The following is a 21,441-nucleotide window of genomic DNA, read 5'->3' as shown; positions in this document are numbered from 1 at the left end:
AATCTCCGCTTGTGCGTATGTACAATGAGCATACATGCATAAAGACATACGCGCATGCATGCATCATGGCACATACATATGCATCAGCAGCCATGTTCCAATGGGAAAGCACTTTCCAAGATTGCCACTAATGCATTCCTACTCCTATAGCCAATTTGGCATGTAAATGGCCATGAAAAACTCTTTGACAAAGCCAATGTTGTGACCATTTAGAGCCAAAACTTAATGGCTTTGAAAATGCTTGTTAAATCCCAGCGAGTTACCTTAAGTTTTTGTCACTAGTCACTACCGGGCCTCAGCTATATGCAGATCCATGACAATCCTCGTATACGTTCTTATATTTGTTCATTTGTAATGTCACTTAGAAGATTTATCAACATCTCTTTAATTTAAACAAAAACAAAATAATAAAATACGTGTATGTCAATGACGCCTTGAATTTTACTCCTCATACGTTTACTGTGTGAGCTGTAATGGCACAATTCGTCCACTGGGTGGTGCAGTTTAGCCATAACTGAGCCAAGAAACCAATGGCTCGATGTTCTTAGTGCACATTTTTTAACAGGAATCCACAAGACCATTAGAGACAAAGAAAAAGCTAATGAGCAGTTTTACTGCTTATTTTCACGGCACTGATAATGTCCTTATATTTATAACTGATAATATATCGCACTAAGATGAAACGCTGTGCATTATTCAAATCCTTCTAAGGGCAAATGTGACTTGTGGAGCTGAACATTTGTATGTTTTCGTCTTTGAATGCAAATTTAAAATCGATTAAAGTCAGAAATAACAATGAAAATAATGTTTGGGACCGAAAAAATTGTAGAAACCAAACATCTGTTATATATTTTACTGAATTCAATACTAAATCTGCTGCATTCAAAATGAGATGCTGTTTCTTTGTAAGGGAATTTCTTTGGTCAGAGTAGAATCCGATCTAAAAAGCAACATTCTATTATAGCTCTTCAGAGCAGCTCTACTGGCCATTAAAGGCCACTCCAGTTAGACTCGGGGCTTTGATGGCTGGTAGAGCCCTAGGGAGGGCTCTAAAGCTATTAGAACATTATACCGCTAGAGGGCAGAATGTTCTAATATGTAAAGCAAAGGCCTCACGAGCCCTAGGGGTTTGAAATCTACTTGGTCTCACGAGCCTCTGTGAGGCCTCTGTTCACAGCTGTTGCTGTGACCAAACATTGGAATGTTGAGGCTCTGGGCTTCTACCAGCCATTAGAAGCCTTGAGCACTCCATTGTCTTCAATTGAGCTCTCAACATTCCAGTGTTCTAATTTGTTTTAGAAACCTGTCTTTAACCCGTTTCCTGCTTCGAACGTTCAGCGCCATTGCTGAACGTTCGAAGAAACGGGTGCGGCCGCGTCGGCCGTTGGACGTGCGCAGCACCAGGGAGGTAGCTCGCGTGACGGCCGACGGCAGCAGCGAACGGGTTTTGGAAGTGTTTCTTTTCTTTCAAATTAGCTTCAATGGGGCGTATAAAGTTGGGCTTCTATATCTTCTTAGTGCATATGCAGTTGGATTTAAGATTATGTTATCAAAAAGTCTCGTGGGAGTCTTGCATGGTGAGGTACGTCATGCAGACTAGCTGGTTACAAAAATATGAATTTCTTTCGCCCATGGTAAACTTCTAAAAACTTTTTTTTAGTATGGTTTATTGATTCAAGTGGGTTTAATTAAATGCTTTTTTGGTGCTTAACCCCTAGCATACGGCCGCAATTCTGCGCCTTTGCGGCAAAATCGCAAGTGGGGGGGTTTATGACGGCCCCCAGCCGTCATCAGCACACGGCGCCGTAGTGCATGATGGACGGGGGCCGTCATCAGCATGCAAGGGGTTAAAGTGATGTAAAAGTCTTTACATCTCATAGTAACCTTTTCAAATACAAAAGAAGAGGTGTAACAAGAGCAACCAAATGTCGCCCACATGAGTTTATATGAAACAAGCTTTTCCGCAAGGGAATCTACAGGGAATAGAGGAGTCTGACAGCAAAAAAAAGCAAATGCTAAGTTGACCTGAAAACAAGGAATAAAGGCATCGCAAATTTCATCGGTGTGCAAATTCGAAAAGTTGTTTCGGTTCACAGTAACAATTTTGCCCATTGGCAGAAATCTTCTTTGAGAAAATGCTCAACACATCCCTTTGTGACACTGCTCTCCGCAGCCACTTAAATGTGGGATGTTCTCCCCATTCTATTGAGATGCCTGCAGAGAGTATTCGTAAAGTCCCACACATCGTTTCACTCGTCGTTGATGGCCCCTGATTTGGAGTTTCACCCTAGACTCTTGCTGGCCGATGACTGGTTCTGTTAGATGTACACATAATGCAACTATGTGCGGTGTCATCTTGAGCACGTCCAGGGAAATCTTAACCCTTCGAAATCATACTAGAAGATAACCCAATGTCTTCCACATTTGGAATTGTCATCTGCAAATACTAGCATTACATTTTACTGAGTTTTGATATTAGTTCCTCATTGCTATAGACACATCAATATTATTTGACAATTCCCTATGGCTATGAAACAAGTTTTAGGACATCGACAATCACAGGATTAAATTACCTAAAAAAAGAGTCCAGTGAAAGGAAGCTGATTAAAAAACGTTTGCCTTTTACACAAACCGTGCATCCTTAAATTCTTAAAGTGTTGAGACGAGGGCCCACACTAACTTCCGGGCTTTCTAGAGAGCAGAGGTAGTTAAAAACCGTGGGGCATATTTGCAACAGGCAGGAATAATTAACAACGTTTAGCACCATGGCGATGAATATTCCAGCGATAGTGCTCTTTTCCATGTAATATCGCTGTTTTTTCAGCGATGTTCCATGTAAAACGGCGATATGCTTGAAAATACGACCCTGTGGTCGTATTACATGAATCAACCTCCCATGTTAGGTATGCCTTAGTCAGGAATTTAACAGACGTTAAATTCCTGCGTTAAGGCATACTTAGCACGATTTAAAAAATCGCTTCCCCGCATTGTAAATACAGCAAAGCTGCTTTCGCGATATTTATCCATGTTGTTTCCACAGACACGCCTACTTTGCATCTCATTAGCGATGCAAAGTTAGGCGCACTGGAAACGGGAGCAAAATCAGCAAAATACGCGATAGAGTGTCTTTGCTGATAAGGCGATAAAATTATCGCCGCTTTTCGGCCAAAAACGGCTGCAAAAGCGGCGATAATTTTATATCACCGCCTTGTTGATATGCCCCCTAATCAACTAGATACAACTTTGTGAGAGATCCTCAAATTGTTTCCTAAAACTGGTTTGCTGGCTAGTGCTTAATTTGAGTCAGTGGTTTCTGGTGCTAACCACAGGCACTTAATTGATTTCCGATGCTCGGCACTGGCACCTAATTGTCAACACCATACTAAGAACAGTCTACCAGATGGTGGCGCTGCTCATCTAATTTACAGATGAGCAGAACAACAGTTGTTTGGAAAATGCAATGTGCATTAAAATGGCTAAGACCTGCATCCCCGGCAATTCCTTTCGCTTTGGGGACCTGGAATAATCTGAACAGTTGCACTTACATGCGAGAGAGATGTTTAGTAGTTGTTTTGGCAGCGATGACCAGGGCGATGGGTGGTGCAAGCTGCAGTGGCCTCCTGGTCAGAGACCTGGCACTTAATATTTCACTAATTAAGCACTGTTGCTGGCTTCCTACTAAGGAAACTTCAAATAGTACACTTGTGTCTGTCTTCAAACAGACTGAACCTGAATTTCATGATAAGGGCAAAAAAAGTAAATTTAAGAGATGAAATGGAACTTCTGAAGCAAGCTCTGGGCCTGGTTAAGAGTCCGGCAGGGAGGGTTACTCCATCACAAATGTGATGGATATCCCATTCCCCAAATTACAATTCCCTCATAGTGAAGAGAGGACTACCGACCCTGGCCTGGATATAGCACATAAAAGGACAGCCTTGGTGAGACACTGTACTGGGTTTTGTGAATCCCTGGTATACCTAGACTAATTTTATCTGTGTCCATGAACTTTTGGTCTCCTGACGCCTCTTGTGCCGTGAAGTAGTGCTTCTTCCACCAATCCCAGACGATAAGAAGGTGCCTCACAGCTGTGGGCACAATAAACCTGGGAGGCCATATTGCACCTCACCACTGTGAGCCTGATTGACATGGAATGCCACAACTGCTTGAGGATCTGGGATCAGCTCGGCTACCTTCATCCAACTAATCAGCCGCAAAGGGAGGATGCTGTGAAGATAAAGCTTAGGGCTGCTTCCACTCACCATCCAACCTGTGAGAACCAACACGCAGACATTGCAAGGCTTCACGATAGCTGTAACAAAAGGACTGAAACATGCTCCAATCAAGGCTTGAAACTTGCTCAAAGTAAATCAAGGGTAGCAATAAGTAACTTAGGCCTGATTACGAAAAGCAGGAATTACGAGTGGGTAGATATTTAACATATTTGATAATTATCGAATGCATTACAAATTTCGTTAAATGTTGGCAGGTCAATCCCGCTGAAATATAAAGAGGGAAAAGCATATGATATTTACCATATCATGTGGATTTCGGTGCAATAAACACCAAAATCTGCATGTTATGCTCCACCAACTCATAATAGGTATTATTAATCACACCAGATAATAAGGCATCCCGTGGTATTGTTATTTATCAGGTGCAATAAATACTACTCAAACTTGTGATGAAGGCCTAAGTGGACCTCTAAGTTCCATGGGAAAACAGTGATAATGTGCACATGTGTCTAATTCATACCGCTGCCACCACACACAGGGAACTGAAATGCCTAAGTTTACCTTGAAGGGAGCGAATACTGGAGCGGGAGGGTGTAGCACCTTCAGTAGAATACAATTAGCGATACAACCATCTATCGACTTCCCATAAATTGAAGAGTGTAGTATTTATTTCTGTTGAATGATTACAATTCTTGCTTTATCAAAGGACAAGGACTGGGCTAGGCATTAAGTGATTGGATTGTTTGGTTGAATTCTGAGCTTTTGCTCCCCCCCAAAGCACACACACATGCACACCACCTGCCTGAGAAGCTGTGAGTGCTCAATCCCCCTGCCCAGACACTCACAGCTGTAAGGGTTGGGCTTGGCTCAGTTGCAGAATCAAAGTAGGTCAGACTCCAGGACTCTAGTGCAAATGACATCAACCACCGCAGGTGCAGCCCCGTAACCCGGTCTGCTTTGTGGCCGCATGAATGTGGTGTTAAAAAACGGACGTTGCGTCTTGGATACATTGGTGCTGCTATTAGTCAAGAGGACGCCATTTATTTATTTATTTTTGAGGCCGGGGGTTATTCTGGATCAAAGAGCCTGGTTTTAACTTTCTGCGAAAGAGCATCAGGGAAGGGCTGTCTTTGATGGAGAGTGGCAGGGAGGTCCATAGTCTGGGAGCTGCCACAAGGAAGCGTCTATCGCCCCAGTTGACAGTTTTTGTTCGTGGTATTTGTAGCATTTGAAGGTTACTAGATCGGAGCGATCTTATGGAGGATTGGTAGCTGAGTTGGGATTTCAGGAAATGTGGACCACAGTTGTGCAAAGCTTTATAGAGTATGCACAGCGCTTTGAACTTGATCTTGTTTCGAATCTTAAGCCAATGCAAGTCCCTTATCGTATCAGAGATTGGTGAGAACTTTGAGAGTCCTGACAGGAGATGAGCTGCAGCGTTCTGGATGGTCTTCATTTTGTTAATCACTCTTGCTTGGGCGTTGGTGAATAGGCCGTTACCGTAGTCAAGAGATGACAACACGAGAGCGCTTATCAGCGTCTTACCTGCTGAAATTGGCAGAAACGGTTTGATTTTTTTGATAAGCCTGAGTTTATGGTGGGCTGATGATGCTATTTTATTAGCGTGGGCAATAAAAGTCAGTTTTTCGTCGAAAATCACCCCCAGATTTCTGACGTGGTGGCTGGTGTAGGGGGTGTTCCATGCGTTGGGGGCCACCAGGTATTTGACCATCCGGGGGAGAGGTGTCCAAATATGACGACCATTTAATCCATCGAAGGGTTAAAACACCTTTCCATGTCACACGGAGGACAGAAGTCACAAAATCTATATGAGTTTTGCACCTTGGCAATGTGTGCCCTTTTATTCAGAGCCAAAAGGCTTTATGTCTCTGAGTCACCCTCCCCACCAAACTCACCCAATTCAAATATCCTCTACAAATGATCTCTTACATTTTTCACCCTCCATCTTTTACCTGTATGATAATGTGCATTGGCTGGTTCCGTCTTTGTACAACCCATTATGTAGACTAGGGATTTTTAAATGTACCATAACATTTTCTGTAATGTGTGCAGTGAACAAGGATATGCAGATTTTGTTTGTAAAATGTAAGTACATATAGCACTTTTCACTGCCAGAAAAATCTTTAATTTCCTTTTGGATGTTTAGGAACTCTTCATTATCTAGTGTGTCTTGGGAGCACATTCCAGTCCATTATAAATTGTGTCTTGGCTGCCAGTCCAGAATCCTCACTTAATAAAGTGGCACTTACAACAGCATTCTCTGTCATCCAGATGTTAGGATCACATTCCAGCTGTTTGAAGGATAATGTTTCTGCAAAATGCCATCTTTCTTTACTGCCATATTTTTTGTGGCATATACAGCGAGACTAAGCAACTAGTAATGTAAATCATTTGGCTTCCTTCCAGGCACCACACGGCATTCAGCGCCATTCCCAGCTGTCTTCAACTCACTGCAACGTTACACCTGCCTCTGCCCAGCATTGCTTGCTTGCTACGGTTATGCACATTCCGACTCCATGAAATCTGGGGAGGCCATTATGCTGCTTCCCCCGGTCTGACATGTTTTGTTGTCAGCCCATGCCTAATATGGAACATGCTTGCTTCTGAACAGGCAGGAAAGTCTTGAAGTATCAGGCTCAGCACTGGGAGAAGGCCCTGCTCCAGTTGAAATCTTGGCTTCAAGTGTGTGCTGTTGTCAACGCACGTGCAGTTTACCAAGCCATACTCGCAGCTGAGCTCTTTTATATGATGAGGTTTCTGTGCATTACTTAGTGAAATTATGCAAACTGTTACAGTGTAATTTGTTTATGTAAAAGTGGCACCAAACTGGGTCTAAACTGGTGTAGCATGGTGAACAAAAGAATGATGAATTTAAGCCAGATCTCTTGACTGGGGAGAATGTTTGATTTGTTCCACATTCCGTTCATCATTTGTGTGGCTTTTGCTTTTTTGCCCTAAGTGCGCCAGGTATGCCCAAATGTGAGTCCCGGGCTCAGTGTGCCACTGGATTCAATGTAGCCTGGCTGATGATGGGTGATACCCCGAAACTGGTCCCAGGATGCTTGTGTCTGGTCCAGGGAGGACCTGGCATGGCAGTTCAGGTTGGACTGGTCCCACGGGGAACAGGGTCAATACTGATTTGCATATGGCTGGATCCAAATTGGGGTGGCATAGTGAGCAAAAGAATGATGGATGTAACCCAGATCTGTGACTGGGGTGAATGTTTGATTTGTTCGGCATTCCGTCCATTTGTGTATCATATCTACATTCCGATTCCATGAAATCTGGGGAAACCATTATGCTGCTTCCCCCGGTCTGACATGTTTTGTTGTCAGCCCGTGCCTAATATGGAACATGCTTGCTTCTGAACAGGCAGGAAAGTCTTGAAGCTATCAGGCTCAGCACTGGGAGAAGGCCCTGCTCCAGATGAAATCTTGGCTTCAAGTGTGTGCTGTTGTTAACCAAGCTGTGCTCGCAGCTGGGCTGTTTTATATGATGAGCTCTCTGTGCATTACTTAGTGTAATTACGCAAACTGTTACAGTGTAATTTGTTTATGGAAAAGTGGCACCTGGGCTTGGAAGGACAAGAAGTGCCTCACGCAGACTCTATGACCTCACTGAAGTATCTTTGTCGGCCCGGTGAAGTGTTCTAGCTGAGGCGGTTTATGGGGCATGACAAGCCGCAAACACTAACAAGCCTTGTAAAACACTTTGGTCCATGTGAAGGAGATCTGTTGTGAGGCTCACGTGTAGCCATGGAGTCATTTTGCAGGCTGTACGGGAGGCACACGCTGTACTTGGGGATGACTTATTCTGGTTATGTATGAGGAAGACGCTTGTGCAACTTAAGACCCTGCACCTGTGCAATTACTACTCTGGTTATAGGTTCAAAAACATGAAAAGAACATCAAACAGAGCTCCAATTTTTTCAGAACAAAGGGCCATATTATCAAGAAAGGGCGATACATTATCGCTGCTTTTATCGTCAGGAAACTGCCTCGAAAGCGGCGATAATGGGCTGGATAATATGCCCTTGTGAATTCCCATAGAAGCCCATGTTCACACCAGAACCTGGGCTTCTATGGGAATCCACAAGGGCATATTATCAAGCCCATTATCGCCGCTTTAGCGGTAGTTTCCTGCTGATAAAAGCGGCGACAATGTATCGCCCTTTCTTGATAATATGACTCCCAGTGTGCAGATCACTATTTTACTGATAAAACACCAACCTACGGGTACCACTGTGCCCTAACAAGCCGTGAATCACAAGATATCTGCACAGTTCTCTGAAAGTGTCTACATCTAATGCAACATACATACATATATATATATACATATATATATACATACATATATATATATATATATATATATCTATATACATACAAGAACCTTTCCCTTTTATCGCCCCACACTGTCAAGAATGAAGAACAACAGTTTCACCTCAATTCAAAGGTCAGAATCCTGAATTCAGATTGTACATTCATGGCATTCCTCACAGCTTTGAGGTATGGTGCACAATCTACTGGCCGTCTTACCATTATGCTGCCATCGGTCCAGCGGAAGTCATGTTCAAACATCTTGTCATTCAAGCCAATCCACTGGTAATCATGGCCCAGCCCTGTGGAAGGAAGAGCCAAGGAGGAAGGATTGACAATTTGACCATAAAAGGGAGCAATGTCATCATGGAAAAACAAAGGCTTTTTGAAGTGTGAATCACATACACTATGATAAAGAACAGTGACAAACTCATTGCCCTAGTGTTGCATTTGGCATTTTTTAATTTTATAAAAAATCTAACCAGGAATGCAATTCTTGCCCTCTGAAAGATCTCTTGTCACTACATTTCTCTTTGCAGGCTTAAAAAATTAGAAACCTGTTGAAAAAATGCTTGCTTAAGTGACTGAGATGAAACTCACTCCATCAGTACAGCAACACTTGGAGGGACATTTTAAGGGCATCAGGGCAGCTCAACATGTTTCCAGGTCTGTGTCAATTTCAGAACCATTGTTTTTCATCTCTGTTTTTTTTTATATTGTAAAACGTCATTTCAACTTGGCATGCACCACAGATAGGAACAGGTCTGAGGCTTCTACAGAGGGGCAGGCCCAAAACCCTGGCCTGATGTATGACTAGTGTGGAAAGGTTGCATCAGGCCAGGTACAGTCAGTCTGACCATGATATCCCAGTTCAATATTACGTTTTCGTTGTCGATCTACCAACAAACCAAAAAATTGCACGTACGGTTGACAAAGATCTGCTCCTCCTGAGACAGGATGCTGGTCAGGTGCGCGCCCTGCACGCGACACTCTCTCTCCGCGGCCTCCCAGGTACGCCGGTGTGCAAAGTACTTGTAGCACTGGCCCTGGAACTTGTGCCAGCCGTAGTCACAAGTCTCCGTGTCTGCAAAGCAAAGGGTCACACTCAGAACAAGGGCAGCAGAGCAGGAATCACCTTTGCTTCTACATTTGTTTTCACATAGAATACAGAGCTTTGTTAGTCAAGAAAATTATTGTTTTGAAACTTTTACACTCCACAAGATGCTGGGTCAAAAAATGTATAATACCATGATTCCATCTGCTCCTGCTGCGACTGAAGACGAAGAACAGTGACGTCACGGAACACCCACTCCTATTTGGGCTTTTAGTAGTTGCACATTTTTATATATGTCAGTCAGCAGTGATCTTACTTTCTTACAGATGTAAATATTAAGCATTTAGGAATTCATTTTTAATTTGTATCACAATGACAACCATGCTTGAGATTGTTGCAGATTATTAATGACCTCTAAAGTTCCCAGAATGCAAACTCAAATCTGAGCTAGGGTCTAACTCTGCCCTACAATGTTCTCTCCCTCTCTGTCTTTCTTTCTCTTTCCATTTCTCTTCACATTTTACTCTATCATTCTTCCTCTTTCCCCTTCTTTCTTACTTTTCTGTCTTTGTCTCCACTCTCCTTATCTCTGGCTCTCATCATGTCTAGCTCTCCTCTATCTGTCTCCCTCGATCTCTCTGTCGTTCTTTCTCTCTGCTTTACTCTCTGACTCTCTCTCACACACTGTTTTCTCTCTCCTCTATCACTGATAGTCTCCTAGTCTTTCTTTTTCTATGTCGTTTGTCTAACTTCCTCTTGCCGAAGTTCATGACATACTGCTTCAGCCCCTGCAAACCATGACTAACGCTGGAAAACTAGCAACTGAAACGACCAAGAAGGAACATGTTCATCACTGTTCAGCCCACAGATGCAAAGCTCAACGGCTACCTCGAGGGAGAATCTGGCTTGCCAAAGAAAAGAGAAAGAACCTTTCTGAGGAGCACAGCTCTCTTGACCAAGTTTCAGCAGGGGGGGCGAGAAGTCTGCAGAGAATAACTGCTGCGTAAGACGTGGCAACGTGCAGGCGTGATGACAAGACCCAGGGACGCAGAAAAGGGTCGCGAGATGGAGTCTCCGTTCCTTATTCATTTGGGGAATGTTTGAGCTGTGCAAATTCCATTTTCTCTCAATACCTTGGCACTGATAAAGCGTTTTTGTTAATTAGAAACTAGCTTTATTTAGCTGTGTTTATGTTAGCATAGCTAGGCAGCAAATTGATATGACTGGCTCAGCTCGCTTGCACTGACATCCAGTTTAAAGCTGCTGAAGAAAACGTGTTCCTTTTAATATTTCATGAGTGAGTTTTTATGTTCACAATTCTAGCTGTTCTCCTCTTTCGGGAATTCAATAAAATAGATTCCATGGAAGTAACATGTCTAAAGTATTTTATTTCATGTTGCATCATTTCTCCAATCTTAAAGTCGTATCTTTGTTAGTACCGCCCAATGATGACACATTTCACCATGTTGAGGGTGTGGTTTTTCTAAATGTACTATCGCTTTCAAGAAACAGTGCAACAGAAGTACCAATGGCTGGTGATGTTATTCACAGCAGTGTACATTTCTTTGCCTGAAGAGCTGCACCATCATGATTGTGTAAAGTCAGTCAAAGTCAAAGTTTATTATGATTTGGCTCTCAAAGAGGGCCACATAAAATAACATACATAAAACCATACTTTAAAACACAAACTTAATACAACGACTAAACAACCACTTGTTATATACAAAGTTACACTCATCAACATCTCACCAGAATCACATTAATAGATATCTAAAAATTCTTTAAAATATTTAAAAATTCTAAAACAGAACATTTCATTAGGGGGGCAGAGGAGAGCATTAAAAAACATTTTTACGTTCGTAATTCCCATTTGCATACAGATTGGTTTTATCCATTTTTTCCTCAATAAGTACAGGCCTGGGCAAATAAACAGAACATGTTTAAAATCTTGAACGGCATTATTACAAAAAATACACAAGGGGGACACTCCATACCATTTTGCAAGTAATGTATTTAGTGGAAGCAAATTGTGGCGAAGGAGGTACCATACCCTACGGACACCATGCGGAATGTTCCAAGTTAGATATTGTTGGGCTTGTTTAGGTGTATAGGTTAAAACCAGGAGTTCCCTGTCTTTATCTTTCTGTTGGGCAAGTATATCCAGTTTGTAGCAGTATTCCCAGGACACACTTTTTAACTTTAGCTTTAGTTCTAATGGAGAAAGTAAAAACAACGTACTTTCGTCCAATTCCAATATTGAAACAGCCAGTCGAAAGTTTTTTACTAGCTGCGAGAACTCATTAAAGTTGCCCAGGAGCTCCTTTTTTAGGCTTTCTCGTAGGGTTCCTGGTTTGCCTCGAGCCAAGCATGTTATCCATTTTACTAGGGCAGCTAACCCTTGAGCCCTACAACTTCGCAGACCGAATTCCAGCCTGCAAGATGAAGTGGAGCAGGCAGAATTTAATGAAGAAATTTTCCTTAATACCTTCCCCTCCATTTTTTGCATAAACTCCCATTGATATGGATCCACCAATTCCATTCCATACAAAAGGGTAGCAGGAATCTTTGCACGGAATACATCCAAGCAACATGAGAAATGTCTCCTCCCAGTCGCTTTGTACATCATGATTGTGTAAGGATGTGCATGGTAAGCCCCAGCGATTAGTAAATGTATGTGATGGACTAAATATGAGTAATGGAAAGTTTCATGGGTATGCATTTTTATGCACGTTTATGCATGTGAGTGGGTGAAGCACGCAGACTGACTTAAGTAAACCATGGGCAGTCATATTAGCTGAGAAGGGAAGCAAAAAGAATAAAGGGAAGGGAGGTAAGAGTTGATGCAATGGAGTTTAGATGTTGGATAAGCATGGGTGAATTTTGCGAATCTGGCGTTCGCGAATTTTGCGAATTTGCGAACTCGCAATCCGCAAAATCCGTGAATTCTCGCGAATTTGCGGATTTTTTTTTTTGTGTTCGCAAGGATTTCTGCCAGTTCGCAAGGATTTCTGACAGTTCGTGAGGGTTTTGTACCAGTTCGCAATTGCGAACTTATATGTCGGCTCGCAACGGTCACGATTATGTTGTTTCTACGTCTGGTTCATCATCACAGGTTCCTAGCACCCTCTGTTTCACCCCTGCTACCCTCTGTTTCACCCATGCCACCCTCTGGTACATCAATACCACCCTCTGGTTCATAATCACTGTAGATTATGGGGGGAAAAAGCAAGCACACCTGCCTGCTTCAACTGACATGAAATAATTTGGGGTTGATTTATTAATGTGTCACTGTTTTAAAATTCCAGTCTGGCACCTGCTTCCTTATCTATAATTTGCTTTCTGTTGCAGTGCAATTTTTTTTTCCAGGACCTTTGTGGCCTACTTGTAGCTATTCTATGAGCCTGCTGTGAGGGTCAGAGCAGGGTCATACAATTGTTGCAACTAGCAACTGAACTCTGGAGGGGCCCTTGTCAGGAAGCACTACAGGGAATGGTTACTAATGATGAGTTTGAACTTTTGAACCTGCTTTCACTTTTGCAAAACTCGTTTTTCTGCAGAACAGTCTGCAGAACAGCATTACAGCAACTGTAATGCCCCACCAAGCTTATATGAGAAAGTTGATTTCTAATCCAAAAGTTATCCAAAGAAAATCAAAAGGCCTCAAATTCAAAAAAGTGCAGGCAAATGTCAACCTGAGGAGTTATTCTGATAAAAATCATCATTTTCAGAAGGTCTATGCTGCTTGCTAGTAGATTTCTTGTGCAGAATTGCAATTTTTTCTAATTTCGCGAGTGCGAGATTGTTGCTGCCCGCCGCACCTACATGTTCGCAATTGCGAACTTACACCGCACGCCGCAAAATTGTATCACCAAGAAAAAAAAATCCGCTGCGTGCGAATTTGCTGATTTTCGGTAATTTCGCGAGCGTTCACGGATTGCGAATTTACCAAAAATCCGCAAAATCCGCGAGCTTAACGGATTTTCCGCCCATGCCTAATGGTGGATGCAAACTAAAGAACTTAAAATGCAGCGAAGCAGAATGGGACATCCTGCAAACCCACATGCATGACAGTACCCAGATATTCACCAAAAATAGTGGGGCATTCCTTTACCCCACTTCAGTGGCGACAGCCTAATTTTCAACAATGCATATGCTTCCTTTATTTCATCTGAAACTTTTTCACTTCATGTCTTAATCCTTATGTAATGCACTGCACGATCACTTTGCTTTTAGTTATCTTTCTTAAACTCCTCCTCATGCAAGGCAAATGCGAATTTCCTGGGTTTCTCATGTAATGGCAGGTCATCCGAACCTCTCAACCAAAAACACGTACTAAAGCATGGTTCCTTTCAAGCAGTTTATTTATTTATCCAATGCATTTCGGACCCATTTGGTCCTTCGTAAGGGAACATACTGCTTGACTGCAAACATCCTCCTCTCTTTTTTGAAAATAGAAGTACCCAGATATTCACCATATACTGCAGGAGGGCTGCACTCAGGAGATCTGCGGGCTCTTCGACTGAACCGAAGAACCCCCCTCCCACCGCCTTGAGACCCTCACGGGTGAGTAGTCGCACTTTATAAGAAAATTGATTGATTGATTGAGCTGAAACTGGAGGCTGCCATCTGAACACTGCACTTTTATACCTTGTGCCTGAGATGGTTTAAGATGTGAAAGCCTTTTCCAGATGTCTGTGTCCATACGCTTATTATGACAGGGTAATACAGGGATTCAAGTAACACCTCTGCCAATTCAGGCCGCAGCCATACGCCTAATGAACCCACAAGAATAAACACACAGAGCAGCTCTAAGTGAACGGCAGATCACATTCCCATTGGAAAATCTACAGTTTATCATTATAGGCAAACAATTTCAAGAAGAATTACTCCCCAGAGAGAAACGCAATACGTTACTTACTGTAGCAGCGCCAGGTAACCACTTCTGTACATTTCTCTTTTACTTGCTTAACACAAAGAGCCTGATTCACAACTTTTACTGCACCTAAATAGTACTTAATTGTTTCAAAATGTAATTACCTTTCTCAATCCACATCCTGATTTGCAGACAGAGGCTAAGTGAAGTTTTATTAGTGTAAATAACACTTAGGTCAGCAGAAATGCACTAGTATGGCACCTCTCCTACCATTGCATTTATGAGTACTATGCAGGAAATAGGCAGCATAAGTGGAGAGTGTCATGCTCGGTGCTTGGAGCATTTCGAATCTTGAATGTTTTGTGGGCAGTCACACTTATTTTGCACTGCCTTTTCCACCAGCTGCGGCGCATGCAGGTAAGAAGGGTGGGGCGGTTGGGACGGTTGGGGGGGATTTCAACAGATGACAACGAGGAGAAATTACTTATTTATTTCCTTTTCCCGGGCGGTCGTCTGTCGAATCCCAACCCCCCCGCCCCCTCAGCCCCCCAACCCAGCCCACCACTCTTAACTGCACGGGCCACGGCTGGTTTCCACCTGTTAATTGTTTATGAAGCTACTTCAAAAAAGGGTGTTTCCAAAGTGGGAATGTGTGAGAGTAGGTGTGTAAAGTAAGTGTCTTCTCCACAAGGAAATTTATTTTGCATTGTGATTAAAAAACATTTTTAAACTATATATGTGCTAAGGCATTGTTCCATGTCAATTAGAAAGAGGGCTTGCCTGCTTAGTAGACAGTCCATCAGAGTGAGCATAAAGGAGTCATTCTGAAAGCATCTGCTGTCATAGAGTTCCAAGAGCACTACTTGGAAGTTTGTGAACTGCATAAAAGTTAAAAATATATTGCAAACATAGAAGGAAACTTGCAGAAGTAGAAATGTGACACTTTTACATGGCTTTGTAGTGCATTCCTATATAGTGTGAGCCAGCAAAGATAAAGGAAAGGCAAACACAGCATGTAAGCCAGAGAGTTTAGCTAATGCCAGCCAGACAGCTGGACAGCATGGGAAAACTGGTGAGCTAACATGTCTCATCTTTTGGACTTTACCAATGCAGTTTGCTGATGTTGAGCACCATCGATTAGAAAAAAAGTGCACTGGCAAGAAAGAAAAAAAGGTGGAATGTGGAGACCACAGATGCTGATGCAGGTGCCTTTTTCTTTGTTATTATTTAGTGATTTGTCATCAAAAAGGACCACGGGGGGATGGGGCCATGAAGGAATCGGTGGATCAAGTGCGTGCAGAGAGGAGGGGAACGCAGCATACAAGAGAGAGCCACACCGGGGCAGGGGTGCGTGAACGAGTGAGAGAGCAAACAAAGCACAGAGGCGGGGATAATTTCGGTGAAGAAGCACACGAGAGAGAGAAAGAGAGCAGCACACAAGGAAGAGAGAACCATGGAGTGCGGATGTGCATTTGAGGGAGCTAGCTGTAAAACACATCCACCTTAATAGAATGCTTAACCCAGAAGAAAAAAAGGATGCTAAAGAGGCTGTGCTCCAGGAGAGGGACAAACAGTAGGAGAGTAAAGCAAGGCATTGAATAAGAAGCAAGCAAATGAGAAGGGCAAACAAAGCCAACCGACTTTAAGCAATAGGCAGGTGGGCAGCTCATTTTAAGTTCACAATAGGTCTTTCCCAGCAAGACCACATTGGCTCTCTGGTACGAGAGGCCTAGAATGGAGCCACCATTGGGAGGGCCAGGCACTCCTCTGGCTCAAGGCTGTGAAATGACTCCTGACAAGCCTGCCTGATTCTATAGAGCACGGGGAAGGATGTAACAGAGAGGGCGAGAAAGGAATGTGAACATTAGCAGTGTGGCACTAATGATGACAAGCTTAGAAAATAGCAATTTTCCCCACGATGTTTCTACAAAATAAAGACCCCCTTTGTGCTGCAAAAGCAGGCGAACACAGAAGAGGAGCATTACTAAAGTGTGCGAACATAATAACATGTCATGACCAAGCATCGGGTGTTTCAAAATGAAAAACATCTGAGCAGGACCACACATTGGTGAGAAAAAGCATTTCCCTCATCTATTCTGCCCTTTTCCAGAGGGAGGTTCGTGTTACCCTGCACGGCCATACCGCTGATATCAAATCCTTTCCAATGGGAAATCCAGGGGGTCATCTGAGGCAACGCTGATCAAAAGCAGCCGGGAGGAGCCCGCATTATAAATCATGTTTGTCACCCAATGAGCAGAACATCTGTTTTCTGCATTCGACCTACCACTCATCTAGAGGAGTAAAGTCGAGGAAACAATCACCCTGGTGCTCTGCGAACAATACCCTGTGAGCCCAGCCGCATCAGCGAAAGCAGCATCAGTGCACACAGGGGTCAGAAATACACTGATTCATATGGTAAACCTGAAGGGGGCTCAGCCTTTGCCTCGGGGCTCGCTGCTGATAAGCGGGGTTATATGTTTGAACATGCCTTTTCAAGGCTACACTATGCATCATTGTGAGAGGTTGTGCAGTTTGATGTGTCACACTCTCAGGCTCAGATTAGGGTCAGGTCAGCAGGACGAGCAGGCACACAAGGCCAGATTCACTGAGAGTTTGTGCCAGGACAAAGTCATGCAGAGTGATACAAAGCAGAGCAAACTCTTGAAGGATATTTATTTCCCAGTGCAATAGGAATTTTTCTCTGGAAAGGTGTCCTTTTCTCAGCAAGTGTGCACTCTGAGCTGGTTTGTACCACTGTGTGTCAGGGGTGTCACATGGGTGCCACTGTGTGTCAGAGGCGTCACATGGGTGCCACTGTGTGTCAGGGGTGTCACATGAGTGCCACTGTGTGTCAGGGGGTGTCACAAGGGTGTAACTTGGGTGGTTCAATGCAAGCACCCTTAGCTTTTGAAACAAAGCTCAATTTACTAAGAAAGCCAGACTGTGACTTGAAGAAGAAGCCAAGAAGGAGAAGTGTTTTTGTTGCTCCAAGCATCCAACACAATTGTCCATGTGCCGCACTGGACAGCACAAATACAATGTATGGCATTTTTAAGAATTTGTCAGTGGATAGGATTTTGCAATGGAATGGTAGGCTGTCAGTACAAATACTATGCTAGACAGTATGCACGCAAAGCTTCATCATGGTGCAAGGGTTGTCTGTAGTACTGAGCAGCATTCTTGCCCCTCTGCACGTGTAGTAAGCAGCACCAGGCAATTTCCAACTAATATGGCGTTGCGCTTGTGCTCCCCTGCCACAACACGGTGCAGCAACTTTGGTTGAAGTGTTGCCTTAAAAATATATAAATATGTCCCAGTAGTTTATGTTTTATTTTTTGCACTCTATTTTTGTGCTTATCGGCATAAGGTTTGCAGCACTCACCCCGACTTTGCACTCAGTAAACACCAGCTCTAGGCTGTGTGATGCGTTACACAAGGGGCAATTACAAAATAAGTATGTGAGAACTCCTCAGGTAAGTGCTTTGATGAGGAAAGGGAGGGGAAAAAAGAAGAAAGCATTCATGGCGTGATATACAAAAAGCACTTTGTGGTACATTGTGTGGTACTACACAACATACTACACATTGCAATTCACAAATTATGTGCAGAGGTTTACGCCTCTGCATTACCTACACTTAAGTGTGTGGCGTTTCCTGCCCTGACAAACTTCAGAGGACATTTTCATAGTACATGTGAGTGAGACTGGAGGAAGCGAGTGGGAAAAGGGGTAGATTTACTACAACAAGGGATGTGGCATTAGGGCGGAGTAAAGAGGTTTAGGGAGATCGAGGGAGGAGTTTAGGGAGGAACATCACCCACCCACACAAGAGTAAGCCAACTGCATTCCTCTGGGAGTGGACATATGTAACTTACACTTTTTTATCAAGTTTATACAGTCAGAGTTTGTGAACACAGAGAGTAATAAACTTACTCCTAAGTATAAACTGACTAAAACGTGTAAGTTTACCTTGTGAATGAGGCCCTTAAGGTTGATAACTTTTAGGTGTATTGTTTCATTTATTTGTATTGCTTTAAGAACCCAGAACATTTAAAAAACATAAGTGAATCTACCGTGTGAGATTCCTAGCTCTGCTACTTTCGAAGTTCAGAAAGTACTTGTGTTTTGCTCATCGAAGACCAAGTACTGTCGCCCACAACTCACTGAAGATGTCCCATTCACCTAGCACTGGAACACACCATTTATGCTACCTACAGCACAACTGCACGATTAATCTCCCGCCTGTCATGGAAGGTCCCCGACAGAGAGGTATCTGGGACTTCCGAAATCGATTTGCTCCCAAATGGGAGACGGTGCACTGTACAAATGCATTGCATAACACATCAATAGGTGCCCAGCTGAGCTGAGTACATATCTTCACATGTGGGTACACTGCACAATTCATATGGGGCAGATGATGATGGGTTTCCTGTTGAAGTTTTTTTAATCAATATGATAATACCTAGCCTTAATATTATCGCACATTCGCAAAGGTGCGTTAACGATGTCGGCAGTGGGGGAGGGGGTGCATGAGACAGAATCTAAGGGCTTATTGATTGGACGAGTGTCACAAACAGCTTTCCGGGCCAGTTGGTGTTCTACAAGAAAAGGCGAAATGACAAGACCGAATTCAAGCCATGTAACATGAACTAAGAAACCGCTCTACACTGCAAGCCTCTCCCAGGCATCGCAGTGTTTGGTCTCCTTGGCTACATTAAACTCATGTGAATCAAGGCTTCCAAATCCTGTCTCCTGCCAGACAACTGTGTCTGTGTCTGCAATCTCGTTTTATTTCCTTTGGCAGAGTCCAAGAATTGGCTCACGATGGTTTCTCCAGGTCACAAGCCCTAACAGCACTTGAAAGCCTCGGGACCAGGGCCGGACTGGGAACCAGAACCGGCCCTGGCAAAGTGCTCGGCCGGCCCCCCTCCCCCCTCCGGGAGAGGTGCGACCGCGCTCTGTGACAGGGCCGGGTTTCGGCCGTTTTTGTTACAGGGCCGTTTTTGCAGCATAACGGCCCTGTAACAAAAACGGCCCCAGGGGCCCAAAACCGGCCCCCAACCATGCGGCCCACCGGGGAATTGCCCGGTGCCCTCAACGGCCAGTCCGGGCCTGCTCGGGACGTTGGCTTTCAACCACAGAAACATTTAAGGCTCTTTCTGACTGACAGGTCAGGAAACACTCCTGTTAACTCCTTCAAATGCATTTCCTTTGTTCCCTCTTTGCCATCCAGAAACACAGGATGATGTTTCTGTTGTATGCGGAAGGCTTGTAATTTTAGACTGTTCTGATTCACAAGACGTTTCCAGCCTGTCTAGTTGTGTGCACCACTTTATTGGTTTTCATAGACGGCAGCAGCTTAAAACCACGGATCCCTCCAAAAGCAGATTTAACATTCAATGTATTGAATTGATAATTCTTTCACATTAGGGCAGTCATTCTAACTCGAGTGAAATCCAGCCGCGGCCCTTGAAGGGAAGATCGGTGGGGCAGGGTGGGGACTGGTATTTTGACAGATGACGACAAGGGAAAATGTATTGTTTATTTAATTTCCCCTCGTGGTGGTCTGTCGAATTCTCCCCCCTCCCTCAACCCGGCCCCACTGCTCTTACCTGCATGGGCCGCTTCTGTGTAATACCCACCAGGTAAATACAGATACCAATGGGTGCGTGATTTATTGTATGAAAAATTACCACATTGTTCCATCAGCTTGATGGGTAACAAAGCAAAACTTATGTCCCCATGGCCCTGTTTTGAGGTCCAAAACCTCGGAATGTGCTCAGTTTGCCTCAATTAAAAATAAAAAAAACTAAGAAAAATGATATGCTCCTTTTCTCATTGGGCTACTACCTCCTTCTACTCACTTGTGATACACAGTACTAAATTTGAGCCGGTGGTTTTCGGAGCTTGGAACTGGCACTTAATTGTCAACACTGGCTCTTATGACAGTCTGCCACATGGTGGCGCTGCTTGTCTAATTTAGAAAAAAGCACACCAACCGTTTTCCATTAGTACAATATACATTAAAAAATTACAAATACCTACCACCCAAGCCCTTCTTATAGATGTGAGGGCCTGGAATAGCCTGAAATTTCACACTTATATGAGAGTGATGATTAGTAGTTATGCTTGCAGTCATTGGCAGCACTGGCAGGTGCAAAGGGTGGTTGAAGCAGCAGTGGCGTCTTGATGCAGACCAGGCACTATTTGTTTTACACACTAAGCACTGGCTGACACTCCCACTCCAAGTTCAACACTATGGGAAAATATGCTAATCCTAATTTTTTGATACTTCACTGTGAAAACCCTAATAATGTAAATTTGCTCCGACTTGCACTTGATAAACATCACTCAAGTGTGAAAGCCTTTCCAACAACAACAAGAAAAAATAACACACAACAACAATGAAAAAAAGGATGAACATTCCTAATGCTTGGAACATCAGTCTTTAGTCTGGAGACGGTCTTCCTCAAATTGCGTCACAAAACCTTTAATCAAGTTAATAACTATCCTGCTCGAAATCCGAAATGACTGAATGCAAATTGGATTCTAAAAGATTATAGCAGACACTGATATTAAAAGGGCCCCAGTTAGGATAGGAAAGATGGTCGGACCTTGTGCTTACTGAATCTTCGACAAGCATAAAGCAGATACCCTCATTATCCCTGGAAGCCCCCATCTAGACACCTTTCCGACTATGGGGTATTACTTTAACCACAGGTCCCAAATAGTTGTACAGCTGCCTCCCTCTATGTCATTCTGTTCTGTCATTTAACTTCACAAAGTCACTTTTCAGCAATGAAAGCTATGTCCACTGCCTAAAAAGCTTCTCTATAGGTAGGGTGTGGAGAATTTAATTTCTCTGCAATAACATTTCCTTACAAGAAAAATCCATGAAAAAAATATTAAGTGCCTTATTTAGAGATTATCTGATGGGATACTCA

General features: G+C 43.4%; 1 protein-coding gene across 1 annotated transcript in view; it reads right to left on the bottom strand.

The window, feature by feature from the left end:
• VCAN (versican) overlaps positions 1-21,441 on the bottom strand; it is a 165,686-nt gene that overhangs the window by 12,471 nt on the left and 131,774 nt on the right. The window contains exons 11-12 of the mRNA XM_086960854.1: positions 9,498-9,656; positions 8,792-8,874 (exon numbers count right to left, since the gene is read on the bottom strand). Of these exons, the coding sequence (XP_086816980.1) occupies positions 8,792-8,874; positions 9,498-9,656 (242 nt within the window). The remainder of the gene's footprint in view (positions 1-8,791; positions 8,875-9,497; positions 9,657-21,441) is intronic.

Source organism: Lissotriton vulgaris, chromosome 3_1 (genome assembly GCF_964263255.1).
Source record: "Lissotriton vulgaris chromosome 3_1, aLisVul1.2, whole genome shotgun sequence".
In the NCBI taxonomy this organism is placed as follows: Eukaryota; Metazoa; Chordata; class Amphibia; order Caudata; family Salamandridae; genus Lissotriton; species Lissotriton vulgaris.
The sequence above is the reverse complement of the archived record's forward strand: the minus strand, read 5'-3'. Positions and strand labels throughout refer to the sequence as shown.